The 17470-nt window shown below is 34.9% G+C and overlaps 1 protein-coding gene across 1 annotated transcript; it reads left to right on the forward strand.

Moving 5' to 3' along the window:
• Positions 1 to 440: 440 nt before the first annotated feature.
• LOC138325669 (nuclear inhibitor of protein phosphatase 1-like) lies at positions 441 to 11114 on the forward strand. Its single transcript, XM_069271483.1, has 7 exons — positions 441 to 1405; positions 1927 to 1987; positions 3876 to 4029; positions 4413 to 4627; positions 5076 to 5220; positions 5872 to 5936; positions 6376 to 11114. The coding sequence occupies exons 1-7, from the start codon at positions 1359 to 1361 to the stop codon at positions 6709 to 6711; spliced, it is 1023 nt and encodes a 340-aa protein (XP_069127584.1). The 5' UTR covers positions 441 to 1358; the 3' UTR covers positions 6712 to 11114.
• Positions 11115 to 17470: the final 6356 nt, after the last annotated feature.

Consider the following 17470-nt stretch of genomic DNA (forward strand, 5'->3'; position numbering starts at 1 on the left):
ATTGTAGAAGTCCATTATCATATTAAAGATGCTACACCGCCGACACAGCATAAACGACAATCATTATTTGAACAGTTTAATCGTGTATACATTTGTATGTCTAATCAACACAAAAAAAATAAAATAAAAATAATTTGTTTTGCTTTTTGTGCATCCCAAATCAGAACTTCATTCCATACAGGACATACATCATTTGTAGTGCTACGGATGTACGAAATTAATTATTTTTAAATTTTTGTCTTGAAGGAAAAATAGAAGCTCAAAATTGCCAATGGTAGCAATGGCGTTATAAGTCTACTAAGTAACTTTTGTTATTGAAGAAAACTACTAATTCGTCTGCTCTTGTATTTTATTTATTGAGAACAAATAGTACTAATTGTCATGCATGTTAACGCTCTCCTAAAAAGTAACGGAAGGCAGGGCATTTGTCAGGTTCCAGAATTATGTTGAGTTGGTGTCGGTTTAGTATATAGTTTGCTATCGATTCCTCTATACTCCAGGGGTTATTATCACTGTCGTGATACCCACATAGTCTGGCCTATGTCATAGCAAAAGCAAACCAGAATGTTCTGTGTGCCCTTTTGATGTACATCAAAAGAATTGAATAACGGTACACTTTGATTGACCTACATACATGAATGGTTTTGAAGTTGGGAGCGATTGATCAGGTATTTTGTCTCCCTTCTGAACCGCCTTCAGTTTTGCTAAGTACTCAAGGGGTGGATATAAAATGTAATGATAGTGATAGCAACTCTTGGAGTATTAAAGATGTCTGTCTCGGGAATGCTATATATTATGCCGTAATGCGTACGGTCTTGAAAGGAAGAAAATACCATATTGAAGAAGGAGAGTCGGAAGGAACAAAAGCATGCACAAGCTCTTATAGTCCACTAAACCTGTCTTAGGCTATTTTTTCCCTATAAATAGGCAAAAAGGAAAAAAAAGTAATAATACAGGTTGTGTGAAGTTGACTGGACATTCAACATCCAAAAATTTAATATGATGCTGGCTAACGAGTGTTTTTTTAAAAGGGAGAATATTTTTTTCAGTTTTTTTTTTCAGTTTTTTTTTTATTCTTGTTTTTTTTTTTTTTTTTTATAATTGCCTTGAACACAGTTAGAATAGATGTATTAATTTTCAGGAAGGTGAAGTCTTCCTCAAAAATCAGAAAAGCCTAATGCAAAATTCTGACTGAATATTGTTTTCATACGAGCCTTGACAAAATAAAGCCCTCGTGAGCCTGTATTAAAAACTGCAGGTCCGTCAGGCTTTACGGTCGAACCGGTCGAATATTATGAAAAAAACGCTACACGAGTTATGCCCCTTCGCTTGTAGACAGAGGGCACTGCATTTCCAAGATGGCTTCCAGTGGGCCACTGATTAACAACTTCGAGGTCCCTTCATGGTTTGTAGCAAATATCCTCTCTATTTTGAAAATGCATTCATAATTTTAATAATTGCGTTGTTTGATTATATCAATGAGTTATTAACTGGGCATAAATAAAGACTAACTGCTCAACTTTAAAGTTTAAACAAACCAACTCGTGGCTGCCACGATCGTATCAGTGATCTCTTTTGGACAGTAACAGTATCGTTTGTTCTGTATCACGCATACTTTAATCAGAACGAGAAACAATGTGTGTTGGTAGCAATACTTCATTGGTAACATTGATATATTTAACCGAATGGGACATTTTTCTATGGCGATCATTTGTTCCAAACATCATTCAAACGTTTCCAATCATCAGTCCATACTAAGGCATCCTAAACTTGTCTCTGTTCAGGTTAAGGAAAATCCACATTTATATTCTGAGCTCAATAATATAATTAAATGCATCAAAATAAACCTTGAGATCTGGGCTTAATGGATGCCCTGATTATTGCCGACTATATTTGTGCAATGTTTTATCATTATTTTTTTTTCAGGGCTAGTAAACCGCCCACAGGTCTTCATTTAGACGTGACGAAAGATGGCAAAATGATCCAGGTTTGTACTGTATACAGTACTGTATATACATGTATAATCCGCTTTGCAATGTATTATATTAAGAGGAGAGCATCCTCAACACTCCAGCAGTTAGTTACTATGACCGACGTAATATCACCCCTGGACTATCTCATGCTCAGTGTTCAATCTACGATTATTTTTCGTGGGTCCTTTTCAATGGTTTTTGTGAAAACAACGGGTCCCGCAGTGTTATAGATACCCATTCCCAGAAATTTCATGGGTCCTTTTAAAATTCTGTGAGTCCAGGACTCGGGATGCACACGTAGATTTATCACTGCATGCTAATATAAAACTGAAGGCTACCAGGAGAAAATTTTTGAATCAATCACCAGCTTTCGAAAAAAAATTTCTTTGAAGACTTCAGAGAAAGCTACATCTAACTTCAAAGCCAACCACAGTCAACCAAAATGTACTGTTATACAGCTCTTTTGATGTACATCAAAGGACTAAATTACCTGTTCTTTTACCTCAAGTTTTACCATGAGATAATCGAGGGGTTGATATTAAGTCAGTTATAGTAACTCCTGGAATATTGAGGATGCAGGAAAGGAAAATATTATTTGAACCTGGTTAGGACCTCAGGACATTAATTAGATATATATCAAGATGCTCCACCAAATGAACTACTTGGTCTAGCTTCACCATGCAGTTATCATTATGGACCTAGAACAATTGAATACAGATTACAACTTAGTCCAACTCCACTACATGTACGATGACTTTCATGAATTCAATCATTTTTCCATTTCTATATATATACTAAAAAACGAAAGGGACTGACTATATGCTTATCATTGTCGAGGTGTTTGTTAGTTGTTACATCCAGTTACATTCTTTCAAGTTGCCTGTTTAAAGAATAAAGAGTACGCTTAGAAGGGGGGAGGGAGGGGGGCGGTGTTACCCCAGCTTAGATTGTGAGTAGTTGTAAAGGCTTGGAGAACGGCGGTAGAAGTGTTTAACAGGACTGGACTATGTCAATAATCAGTGACAAAACATGTACAGGAAGTATAATATTGGTGGATCATTTAACAAATGTGCAGATGGTGACAGATTCAAACTTTTGTTTTGTTTTTAAAAGAAGTATCACATAATGACTATGTAACTGACCAATCAAACCGAGATTACAGTAACTATTACAGTAGAACCAAATTCAACCAATGTACATGTACTATATATAATGTTAAAATTTTTCACAAAAAATAATCACATTTATTTTACGAACATATTTTCATATAAGAATTCGTCCTTAGATTTTATTATAGCATTGTATTTGTCAGTGATGTTTATTTTATTGTTATTCTATTAAATAGTTTATTAGCACTTGAACAGAGGTTGTGTTTTGTGTACTGTTGTATACAATGTATTATAAAACACAACTTTAACACGAGTGCTACATCAAAAGTCTCCCAGCCAGATATTATCAATAATTTGGCAGGAATGGCTATATGTATCAGCTGTTGTTTCAAAGATTGAACAATATGTTATCCATAGCCAAACAATATACATATTTGTATATACATGTCTTTACTTCAAATTGTTAGTTATTGAATTTTTAAGTCTTTATTTCAATATAACACTTTATCATTATTTTATATCATTTTACAATTTTGAAAAAAAAATAAATACCAAAATTGTAAAACACAGGATTGTCATATAGTTAAAATGATTGTATTTCAGTACAATTTGTCGTCACTTTCTAGTTTTTGTGATATCAGTTTAATGTGGACTTAACGACATCACAATCACTAGAAAGTAGGATTTATTTTCACAAACGATGTCATAATACTGTATCTCAAAACTGTCATATTGACAATTGATTTATAAATTAAACAATGTTAAATAAACTGTATTTCACATCCTCTTTCAGAAACTGATGATAGATGAAAAGAAATGTTACTTTTTTGGAAGAAATAAACTGATGTGTGATTTCTGCATTGACCATCAGTCTTGTTCACGAGTTCATGCAGCGCTGATCTGGCACAAACATTTGGCACGACCATTCATTATAGACTTGGGCAGTAGTAAGTACTTGTTATTAAATGTTTAATCAATATTATAAAGTTTCCTGCCATATGATGTAAAATATTCTAGTATTGATTATTGTCTAAATTAATTGTGTGATAGCAATTACACTCTACTTGCTAAGTAGATGATAGCAACTACACTCTTGAAGTAGTATTAACTTGCATTTTGTCAAGATAAGCATTTGACTCATGCAAGGTTTTGGAAAAACTGTTATAACACATTTTTAAAGTGATCTGTCTGTAAGTAAGCTATTAACTTGTATATCTTGACATAAGTTGAATCACATTAAGTCTAAGTCTTGTTTTCTTTTATTTTCAAATTGATGTCAAATTTAACCTTAAAAAACAAATCTGAAATAAAATTTTGATCATTTCTTAAGCTCATGGGACATTCATCGGCCACATTCGTTTGGAGTCGAGAAAACCCCAGCAGGTTCCATTAGATAGTGAGTTACACTTTGGAGCCTCGACACGTCTGTATATCATCAGAGAACGTCCACAGATCACCTCAAACATCGGGGACGAGAAGGACAAAAGGGCAGATGAGTTGGAGGGAGGACTCATGGGATTGCCAGAGTCAGAAACAGAATTAGATGTATGTTATCTTTTTATTCAATCAAGTTTACATAAAAATGGTCTTGTAAAGTTTTTTCAAAAGTGTATGAAACATATGTTAAGTAATTTCTATGAAGATCATTATATCATTAGATATACATAAGATGAAATAGATCAAAGCAATAAAGAATCAGATATATGGATATCTAGTCAATGATAATAGTCATGAAAATAGTAAAGCAGTAAAGCTGTAGTGCTTGAAATATGCATCTGAGATATATTAAATAACATAAATATTTTGTCTGTATGTTATTAACTGGGTAAATTCTTTTGCTATTTATAATATCTGCGATTGTTCATATGATTGCATTAAAACTCTTAAAAGTCTGAACAAGAATTGAAAGAATGAATTTTATCAGTTGGATATTTGAGATTTGATAATTTTATCAGTTGGATAATTGTCAGAGATTTTTTTCGGCCTTTTACAGAATTTAACAGAATTTAACACCGCGCATAATAGGCGAGTAACAGCCATGGTAGAAATCAATGAAAGTAAAGGAGCAAATCCTCTGAAAAGGAAACACAAAAGCATGCATGTTAATTTTGAGGAAGAGGATGAAGTCATAAATCCAGGTACAGTATTAGGTTTTCTTCTGATTCTCAAATTCTCCAAAGATGGACAAAAAAGAATACAAGATGCATGCATATGGCATATTTGACAAAACTCATAATTAACTGTATAGTGATTATATTTAGCAGGGGTAGGGTGTATTTACAATACTGTATTTGTATTTTCACTGAAATCTGTGTGTTCTAAACACCAGCAATATGATTGTAAAATCACTGATGTAAAAGAGATAATAATTACAGTAAATTGTGTCGAGTGAAATACGTGTAGGTGAGACAGTGTGTATATAATACTCATTGGCAATACGTACCATACATACCTTAAAATGAATCGTTAACAGTGATTCAGTGTTTTGTGAAATTTAACCAATATGAATTTGTCCTATTGAGGAAACAGGGAGATATGGACCCGACTAATTCAAAGTGTTATACAGTAAATGTCTATCTGTTCTGCAAGATTTTTATATATAATGTGTAACATATGTATATATATAGATACTGTTTATGTTATTTTATCATAATCATATTATAACTTTCAAAGAATTAGATGGATTATTCTAGAGATATATACCTATATGAATGCTAAATTTGTGGAGGGTTTAGACTTTATTTCTAAAGTCTCTTAATACTCTAACTCAAATCTATTTTCTTTTACAGAGGACATTGATCCATCAGTTGGACGTTTTAGGAATCTTGTACAGACAACAGTAATACCCAAAAAGGTTTGTAGTTTATGTCAATACATGTATATGCTGGAAAATGAACTCATTATCGATGTCATCTTGTGCAACATACTAAAATGTGTCAGAAATCATCTGTAATTAGAGTCAATACACTTCGTGTAATTTGATATACATTGAAAATTGGAAACTGTATTTTAAAAACTGTGATGTTTAGATATTGTGATAAAATTCTGAATCCATATTAGTGTTTGTGTTTTGTAATTTGTTACATCTTCAGAATTTTGATACTTATAATATTTGTGAAAGCATTCCGAAACTGATCCTGAAGCTGAATGATCATGTTACAGACTTAAATTTTGTTGAGATATGTTTGTTTTATTGAACAATATATTTCTTTTTATTCTAAGATAAAGGAGATTTCTTCATTCATTTATGGCATTTTCACTAAAGTTTTTTTTATTCTTTACCCTGTGTGTAGCGGGCACGACTGGATGGAGGTTTGAATCCTGGTTCTATGACAGACAATATTACAAAAAGACTACAGAGTTTTTCTTATGCCACACCCAGTTTATACGCCGATATGGGCAATGTGCCGGGAGTGGGTGCTGGTGGTACTCTCAGTATAGCTCAGAAGCTTGGACTTCCTATGCCAAATTTGGCACCAGATTTGGCTGAGGCCGAACCGGTTGCCCCTGTCAACCCAATGCCAGCTGTAGTGTTTCCTATCGAGGAAGGCAGCAAAGAACCAAAAAAGAAGAAATACGCGAAAGAGGCATGGCCAGGGAAAAAACCTACTCATTCATTCCTGGTGTAGCCTCATTGTTGTGTGTATTTTATCATCTTCAGAGGACAGCTGCAATGATTCAACGTCTATATTCTCCAGTGTCATTGAAACATTCTGTCAAACAGTATAACAGGCTGGGTCAGCTGTTAAATACAATCTCATTTCATGTTGTTTTTTACTTTCAACAGCTGGGTTGAAAAAATTCATTTCTATGAATGAATTCAGTATTTTCGAAATCCTCTTTGCCCATATACATACTTTTATGTTGTGTTTCAAAAATCGGGCAATTTCACCCATACACCTGATATTAAATCTTTTATATGTTTTGGTTATTTGAATCCATCTTCCCTTGACAAAGAAACTAACAGCAGCATTAATGAAATCTATTAGGTTTATTTAAATTATTATTTTCAATTTATTTTGTGGATTTGAATGTGTTGCATTTAAAAGCGGAAATATCTTAATATCAGTGGGGTAATTAGATTAACTGTCTATAGCCTCAAATTAAATACCGGTACATGTAATTGCTTGGTAAGATATTGTTTATAAAATCCTTTTGACATGATTTTATGCATTTTGATAAAATTTCTTACTTGTAAAAGTGATTTGGAGTTGTAAAATAAAGTGTCAGTACAAAAATGTATTGAATCATGATGACTTCAACCCTTTAAGTGGCGCTGTTGATCTTATTAACTATGATTGTGTGTGTGTTTTATGTGCGAAATTTAATTTGATAAAATACTGTAGTATTTCTATGTTCATGTATATATATACATGTATATATGTCTACTTGTTTATGTAATGTCAATTGTCCTTTGAAAAATTGAAAAAAGGATATCTTCTTTTAAAATACTTGAAACATAAGTTAGCAGTCATGGTGTTTCAAATAATATAAACATGCTATTACTTTTAGATGTATACATTTATGGAGCTTGCCTTATTGTTCTATACCCATTCTAATTTATCATAGTTATTTCCATTGGTTTCACTCCATCAGACGGAGTGATATATAAAAGAAAGTAATTCTGATGGATCAGATACAGATTACACATTCAAATAATCTATAATTATTTCCCTTTGTATCACTCGGTCTCTCAATCAGACAAAAAGTAAAACCCAGCTGATAGGTCTGAATGAACTACATTTAAACTTACGCATTGTAATAATTTATTCAGCAACCATTGATGCAGACATAACATTTCATTATGATCATTATTCCCATAGTTTCATTATATTTCACACCATCAAGTAACTGGTCGCCTGCTCTTGACCTTTATTTTTCTTATACTTTGTTAAATATGTATAATGTACAGTATGTCCTTGAGTTGTTGTCTAACTGTAATATTTACTTTGAATTTACGACAGTACATAGCCAACAGATCAGTTGAAGTAACTGTATTTAAGTGATGTAAATTTTAAATAAATCATATTTGGTGGGGTTTATTGAAAATGTTAAAAGGTGTATAAATTATATCAAAATTACAAAAAATGATCATGTTTTTAAGGCCACCAGATTTTCACGCCAGTCTTGGATTTTTAGCCCACCATCATCAAATGGTGGGCTATTCAAATCGCCTTTCGTCCGTGGTCCGTCCGTCCTTCCGTCCGTCCGTCCGTCTGTTAACAATTCTTGTTACTGCTGTTTTTCAGAAAGTACTGAATGGATCATTCTCAAATTTTATATGTAGGTTTCCCTAGGACCCTAGTTGTGCATATTGCATTTTGGGACCGATCGCTCAACAAGATGGCCGACGAGCGGCCATCTTGGATTTTGATTGTTAAAGTTTGTTACCGCTATTTCTCAGAAAGTACTGAAGGGATCTTTCTCAAATTTCATATATAGGTTCCCCTAGGAGCCTAGTTGTGCATATTGGATTTTGGTACCGATCGCTCAACAAGATGGCCGTCCGGCGGCCATCTTGGATTTTGATAGTTAAAGTTTGTTACCGCTATTTCTCAGAAAGTACAGAAGGGATCTTTCTCAAATTTCATATGTAGGTTCCCCTAGGACCCTGGTAGTGCATATTGCATTTTGGGACCGATCGCTCAACAAGATGGGCGACCGGCGGCCATCTTGGATTTTGATTGTTAAAGTTTGTTACCGCTATTTCTCAGAAAGTACTGAAGCAATCTTTCTCAAATTTCGTATGTAGGTTCCCCTAGGACCCTTGTTGTGCATATTGCATTTTTGGACCGATCGCTCAACAAGATGGGCGACTGGTGGCCATCTTGGATTTTGAAAGTTAAAGTTTGTTACCGCTATATCTCAGAAAGTGCTGAAGGGATCTTTATCAAATTTCATATGTAGGTTCCCCTAGGACCCAAGTTGTGCATATTATATTTTGAGAAAGATCGGTCAACAGGATAGCCGACCGGTGGCCATCTTGGATTTTGATAGTTAAGGTGTGTTACCGCTATTTCTCAGAAAGTACTGAAAGGATGTTTCTCAAATGGCATATGTAGATTCCCCTAGGACCCTAGTTGTGCATATTGCATTTTTGGATCGATCAGTGAATAAGATGGCCGACTGGCGTCCATCTTGGATTTTGATAGTTAAAGTTTGTTACCGCTATTTCTCAGAAAGTACTGAAGGGTTGTTTCTCAAATGTCATATGTATGTTCCCCTATGACCCTAGTTGTGCATATTGCATTTTTAGACTGATCGGTCAACAAGATGGCCGCCAGGCAGCCATCTTGTATTTGGATAGTTATCGCTATTTGTCTGCAATTACTGAAGGGATATCTCTCATATTTCATGCATAGTTTCCCCTTGGGCTTTAGTTGTGCATAGTACCTTTGGGACTGATTGGTCAACAAGATGGCCAACCTGTCGCCATCTTGGATTTCACCGCTGATTCTCAGAGAACAATAAAGCGATTTGTCTTAAATATCATATGTTGTATATTTGAAAAAGTTTGAAAAGCAGGGAAAAGATCCTTCTTTCCATTGTCAGTCATAGATCATTCTATGGTGGGCGCCAAGATCCCTCTGTGATCTCTTGTTTCTTCATAGTATATGAAGAAAAAAGTTCTGCCAATCAGAGAGTTGGATTTAGTATGAAAACAAATAAAAAATAATTATTAACATATAAATACATGTATCACTATCACTAAACTGCATCATTCAAACACTATTAGACAAATCTCAATTTGAAGAAGCAATGGCAGCAGGAAGCAAACAGTACCTCGTAAGGTCCCATAATAACTGTTATTGTTAGAGATACATTATTTTTGTGCTTTAATAGGTATCTATTCAAATGGTGTGCATATACATTTGGAGTGTTATATATACATTACGTATGTACCTTTGGTAAGTAAAACATAAAATGAGCAGTTTACTTTATGTACGTCATATGTGACCTTTTCGTATAACCATTATGTTTATTTTTGTGTGGTTTAATGAAGCCATTTGAGAAGTATACCTTTTGTAAATGTCACTAATGTCTTTGTCCTCATAATTTGCTCAAAATTCAGATTAGGTTGAGATTATTTTGACCAAAATACGTCACTTTCTTTGTGAGATAGATGTCTGATCAATAGCTAACTTCAATGTGATCGTCATATCAATTAGTCAAAGGAAACTTGGGTTAGTAGGTTAAGGTCTTTGTCCGTCCTTCAGTCTGTTGTCATGGCTACTCCAAACTTGTTAGCTGAAGAACATTACATGTACCTAAGGCCACACTTACGTAGATGTGTACATGTTTACACTTTGTTTTGTTGCCACGGTAACCTGATCACTTCTTTAACAAGATTGTGTATGAAGACTAAAATCTCAGCACTCCTTATTTCTATTTTATTCCAACTTGCTTTATAATTGTGTAAAGAATGAAAGTATAAATTCCTTCTTAAACCTGAACTAGGAAACATATTCGTACAATATAAAAATTGTAATGTATTTTGTAGAGTGGTTTAAAGGTGACCAGATTTAGTGTTAAAGTAAAAGAAAATGAAACATTCAGATGCGCTTAAGTTCTAATTACTGTATACACTTCTATCCTAAATAATGGTATCAGAGTTATTGGTCGTCCAATGGTTGACAATTATACTGTACATTGAGGTGATTTGATTGATAATGATCATGAAAAGCCATCACTGTCTTCAATAGATTGTGCAGATAGGTACACAAAATTAGGTATAGACTACAAATGAGAACAATGTAACAGGTCTATTGCAGGTAAAGGGTAGCCTGACCACTGGTCAGTCTTGGTTTATGTAGAGCTGTAAGTTTTCAGTTGTTTGTTTTGTTGCTCTATAACACAGTAGTTTGAATGTGCTTGTATGTATGTTATTTCTGGTAAAAAAGCAAGGAAGGAAGGTCTTGGAGAATTCTTGTGTTGAGTCATTAATGAAATCTAATGTGTCTATCGTCATAGATATCATATGTTTTATTAAAGAATACATGTTTTATAAATCATCCATTTGTGTATATGAAAACTGTCTTTGCTTATCATTTTATCAAAACATATTTATGTGTATAGCACCTAACCAAGACTGATGGCACAATTTGAAAAAAGGATAGAGATATTGGTTAATTAAACTTACAGTATTTAATATTTCCATATTACACAGTTATCTGCCCTTGTGGGTAAGTATTGATTGTGACCTCATGTGTAGAGCATAACACCATAATTTTTGGAGAAAATAATGCAAGATTTGCTGATGACATACTGACTTTATAACTGAAATCTACCAGCTGGGACAAATACTCTATAATATGCAAAGACACAATAAGAGAGTGGAAAATTATTTTTCAGAAACTTGAGGATGTAACACTGCTATCTTTTTATTTAGATCATATAAGTCTTATTATTGTATATAAGGGTTACACATGTACAGTTATATATATTATTGAAACAGACCAAATCGAAAAAGATAAATACAAGAAGTTTCAATGACCTGAGAATTAGCAATACCTATAAACCATTTTTGTTTTGTTTTTGCAATTAACATCAAATAAGTATTACCGCCCCTGCTTTATAGCAACATGGATATTTCGGGCAATCTTCAGAAATAAGGTAATTTCTCTGATAAAATACGATTGACTATGCAGTGGACAGTACGGGTATACAAACCACTTGTTGAAATTTGATTCGTCATATCGCGGAAAGACGATGGCACTCAGTTCACAAACGTGAAAATGACGTACAGGAATATTGTAGTAATGAAGACATGTTCCGGTTTCATTAAAATGACGCTATGTTCGTGATGACCTACATAACTGTACCAGTGATACGAGAGTTTAATCAAAGCTACCAGAATGTCGCACGAGAGATATAAGATGAATTATAAGATTAAACTATATTTGGATCTAAATGGTACGGATGCAGAATCTCGAATGGATCACATAACTGTACCAGTGATACGAGAGTTCAATCAAAGCCACCAGAATGTCGCACGAGAGATATAAGATGAATTATAAGATTAAACTATATTTGGATCTAAATGGTACGGATGCAGAATCTCGAATGGATCACATAACTGTACCAGTGATACGAGAGTTCAATCAAAGCCACCAGAATGTCGCACGAGAGATATAAGATGAATTATAAGATTAAAATATATTTGGATCTAAATGGTACGGATGCAGAATCTCGAATGGATCACATAACTGTACCAGTGATACGAGAGTTCAATCAAAGCCACCAGAATGTCGCACGAGAGATATAAGATAAATTATAAGATTAAAATATATTTGGATCTAAATGGTACGGATGCAGAATCTCGAATGGATCCCTTCCTTCAAATCACAATCCATAACCGTTACTCACGACATCTCAAGAATACAGGCCTCGATCATGAAGCAGATATGATAATACAAGAAGTGCTTTGTTAAGGTTCTTCAACGCTCCATAAAATAACTAAGAATGTCACTAGTTAAATCTTTTCTTTATATTCTCTGCCAAAATTCCATATCAACAACACTAGTCTTGTTCTTTGTAAGTTTTGGCATTCCCCGAGGTTCTTTCCTTGCCCCCTTACTTCTCCTTCTCTTATAGATAAACTAGTTCTTTCTGCAGATTTTGGCATTCTCCAGGGCTCTACTTTTGCCTCTTTGCTATCCCGTCTATTCATAAATGACCTACACGAATCGGTATTCTGTAATTCTAGCATAATTTTGATTTCTGTCTTCTTTGAAAGACTTATCAAAACATCATGAAACTAGTTAAGAGAGTTGATAACTTCCAAAAAATGTGATTGAGAATGGAAGGTAGTCGATAGATGTAATTTTATCAAGACAAATAAAATTCAGAATACACTCGCTTACTATACCTATCAGAAAACTACTTGGGCTGTAACCTTGTACCAATCCAGGTCATGGACCATTATGCTCGCAACCTATGTGTAAAAACCGTGTGCATATCTATCTTATTTCTGAAAGGCTCGGCTACTCTGATTCTGTTGGGTAGAACTCTAATGGCCTGTACCGTCTCAAGCATGGTCAAATTAGGTCAGCAAGATACGTCTTTAACATCTTCCATATGCATTCTGGAACACCTGTTCTGGTCATCTGTCGAGACCAGTCAGTCCACGATGGAAGAAGGCACGAGTTGCAATTCATTCAAGATCATTCAAGACACAATTTAACAGCAATTCATGCAAGCCATTACATAATCTAGGTCATTTTCAGGAGCGACCGCTATCGTCCCATCCAAACACAGGAGGACTTCTGTAAGGTTTCTCCTCGTTTCCAGGAAATTTTAGAATTAAAGGCCTAACCTCGTCACTTGCCAAGGGATTCATCGCGGGATTTTTCAAGACACAAGACCTACATATGTTCCAGAAAATACCCCCTTTCAATTTCTTACGGCATGACTACAATGTACATGTAAACTCGCAAAGACATATATCCTTCTCTACCCATTTCTCTTAACCCTGAAAGGGAAGTTCACCAGTGTATGACTTTTCTATTCGATCCTAGGGTAAAGACAAGCTACACGAGATCTTTGCACGTGCTCAAAGATGGCATGACTTCACGACAACAGTAGCATGACGTCGCGGTAATTGTATCATAACGTCACGACAACAACGAAATTACGCCACAAAGACGGCGACTTATTGAGGTCACGTCATCCTCGCTTGCATAAGTGACACGTTTATTAGAGACACAAACTGCTGCACGGAGTAATAGAACAAGAATCATTCACCCTTTTTAGGTTGAGACGAGATCTCAACCCTAGGGATAAAATTATTAAACTGTCAAACACTCAGCGAAGCTTACCCCTGGGGCTGAGATCTTTCTGTCTCACCCCAAAAGGGTGCAAGATTCTATAAATCCCACCACTTGCAGTCGGTGTCGTATCGGTGTATTTTGCTGAGATTTTTCAAGTAAAGCGTGGTGAGCAATAGATTCTGAAATGACTTTTCTAGGAGTACGACATCCATTAAAGGCTTTGTGTTATTTTTATATTTTTTTGCTATAATTTTCCACATCACCCACCATTTAAGACTTGATTGGTAATCACGGTTCATCCCTACGATCCGTCAGTGTTCTGTCAGAGTGTTCATTAGGAACGTTTACTCCTCTGTATAGTAACATGTTTGTGACGAGTCAGGTTTATTGCTCGATATATCATGGATAGGCTAGGTGATTATGATGCGTCGGATATCACACCACAAGGAGTTATCTCGCTTTTGCGGATGTAATTTCAGGAGTGGAGTCTTTCCCCACAGCTGGGAATTAGACAGTGTTGACCAGAGTTCATTGCCCGTTAAAAAGACTTTCTGTTTAGTTAAGGCAAGTTTTAAGTGCAATGTTAGATGATTGAATGTAGTATTTGCAGCCTGCGAATTTAACACTCATTTACGCTGCATATGAACACAGCAACAATAAACTGAGTTTGTGTTGGACATATTCTTTTGTTCTTATATTACCTTAAAAACCCCTATTGTAAAAAAAAAATCGATCGTTTTTACATCAATTCCTCTAGGTCACTCTATGGAAGTGTTTATTACGTACGCTGTTGAATCAGCCAATCGGAAGCGACGTTACAAACAGCAACGTCATGTTTGCCTATGGAATGAAAACATAAATGTCAAAGGTCAATGGAAATGCACGTTACAAAATAAATTAGAAGAAAGGATGCCAATGAATATTGATTTGCACATTAAAAATAATTTTGTGTGTGAATTGGTGAGAGGGAAGAGCTATGTATACGTAGAGTCGCACGCAGTCTATATTAAAATCGAAGTGACCTTTGGTCAGGTTACTTAAAAAGATTAAAAAAAAATAATACATGTTTGCTAGAAGGCTCATATATATAGTACGTTCTAAGCAGTAGGGTATATTTTGAAATCTCTTTATCACAAGACTTTACTTAGCATTCGAGTAAGACTGAATACTCGTACTTTACAATAACGCTACCAGTGTTTTCTTTAAATACATTTTACCTCAATGTCTCCCCCATATCTTCAGACGGGACGGGATTATTGTAGAACGAGGCACGACGGAATGGAACGGACATCAACACAACATACCATATCCCCCTCTTCTCTAATTCATAATGGGAGTATACAAAACCTGACACATATTACATACAACCGTTAAAACAAATACCAGACTAATATAATTGGAAAATGGATAATGAAGAATAGTTTTATTGTTAAGATATACTGGGCATTATTTCACATCACTCCAGAAACATATGTCTGTGATCAGATGATTGACCATCCAGCGGAACGTTTGGGGGTATTAAAACTTACCAGTTGATTGGTCAGACCGATTTTATATTAGCTATATATTACATGTATGATAGTATAACCTTTGGATTAATAAGGCCAGCGGACAAACAGGGGGACTGAAGTTTATGATTTATGCATTACTCGTGTATTCTGATATGTTTTGTTCGGTTATAAGCTAACATTTGTGGAGTTCTGAAACCAAATGTTCTGTCCATACCCAAAAATAGGTAGTATTATTGTAAAAGACCAGATCATGAACTTTTAGCTCCTGTCGCTTTTGTGCAAATTAGCATGCTATTATACACCAAATTGTTCTTGATGGCATACATTTGACCGGCCCATCTGTTGAATTAAGTAGTGAAATATACACCAAATTGTTCTTGATGACATACAGTTGACCGGCCCATCTGTTGAATTAAGTAATGAAATATACACCAAATTGTTCTTGATAGCATACAGTTGACCAGCCCATCTGTTGGATTAAGTAGTGAAATATACATCAAATTGTTCTTGATGACATACAGTTGACCAGCCCATCTGTTAGATTAAGTAGTGAAATATACACCAAATTGTTCTTGATGACATACAGTTGACCGGCCCATCTGTTGGATTAAGTAGTGAAATATACACCAAATTGTTCTTGATGACATACAGTTGACCAGCCCATCTGTTAGATTAAGTAGTAAACTATACACCAAATTGTTCTTGATGACATACAGTTGACCAGCCCATCTGTTGTATTAAGTAGTGAAATATACACCAAATTGTTTTTGATGACAGACAGTTGACCGGCCCATCTGTTAGATTAAGTAGTGAAATATACATCAAATTGTTCTTGATGACATACAGTTGACCGGCCCATCTGTAGGATTAAGTAGTGAAATATACATCAAATTGTTCTTGATGACATACAGTTGACCGGCCCATCTGTTGGGTTAAGTAGTAAAATATACACCAAATTGTTCTTGATGACATACAGTTGACCGCCCAATCTGTTGGATTAAGTAGTGAAATATACATCAAATTGTTCTTGATAACATACAGTTGACCAGCCCTTCTGTTGGATTAAGTAGTGAAATATACACCAAATTGTTCTTGATAACATACAGTTGACCAGCCCTTCTGTTGGATTAAGTAGTGAAATATACACCAAATTGTTCTTGATGACATACAGTTGACCAGCCCATCTGTTGGATTAAGTAGTGAAATACACACCAAATTGTTCTTGATAACATACAGTTGACCAGCCCATCTGTTGTATTAAGTAGTGAAATATACACCAAATTGTTCTTGATAACATACAGTTGACCAGCCCATCTGTTGGATTAAGTAGTGAAATATACACCAAATTGTTCTGGATGAGATACAGTTGACCGGCCCATCTGTTGAATTAAGTAGTGAAACATACACGAAATTGTTCTCGATGACATACAGTTGACCGGCCCATCTGTAGGATTAAGTAGTGAAATATACATCAAATTGTTCTTGATGACATACAGTTGACCGGCCCATCTGTAGGATTAAGTAGTGAAATATACATCAAATTGTTCTTGGAATATAAGTAGTGAAATATACATCAAATTGTTCTTGATGACATACAGTTGACCGGCCCATCTGTTGATTAAGTAGTGAAATACACACCAAATTGTTCTTGATGACATACAGTTGACCAGCCCATCTGTTGTATTAAGTAGTGAAATATACATCAAATTGTTCTTGATGACATACAGTTGACCGGCCCATCTGTTGTATTAAGTAGTGAAATATACACGAAATTGTTCTTGATGACATACAGTTGACCGGCCCATCTGTTGTATTAAGTAGTGAAATATACACGAAATTGTTCTTGATGATATACAGTTGACCGGCCCATCTGTTTGATTAAGTAGTAAAATATTCATAACATAGAGATCATTTGACATTTGCCTTTTATAGAATACATGTCTTTTTCAATGAATTTTCTCCAGAATAATACCAACGTACCGAAAGTTTGTTTTTTCACTCCCAACCTAGTTTTGACAAGTTTCTCGATTTTATGTAAGGTGGTCATTAAATGCCATACTACATACCGCATCTGCTGTCGCATGGTACCTTGCTAGTCATTTCAGCAA

The sequence above is a fragment of the Argopecten irradians genome, chromosome 6 (genome assembly GCF_041381155.1).
Source record: "Argopecten irradians isolate NY chromosome 6, Ai_NY, whole genome shotgun sequence".
In the NCBI taxonomy this organism is placed as follows: domain Eukaryota; kingdom Metazoa; phylum Mollusca; class Bivalvia; order Pectinida; family Pectinidae; genus Argopecten; species Argopecten irradians.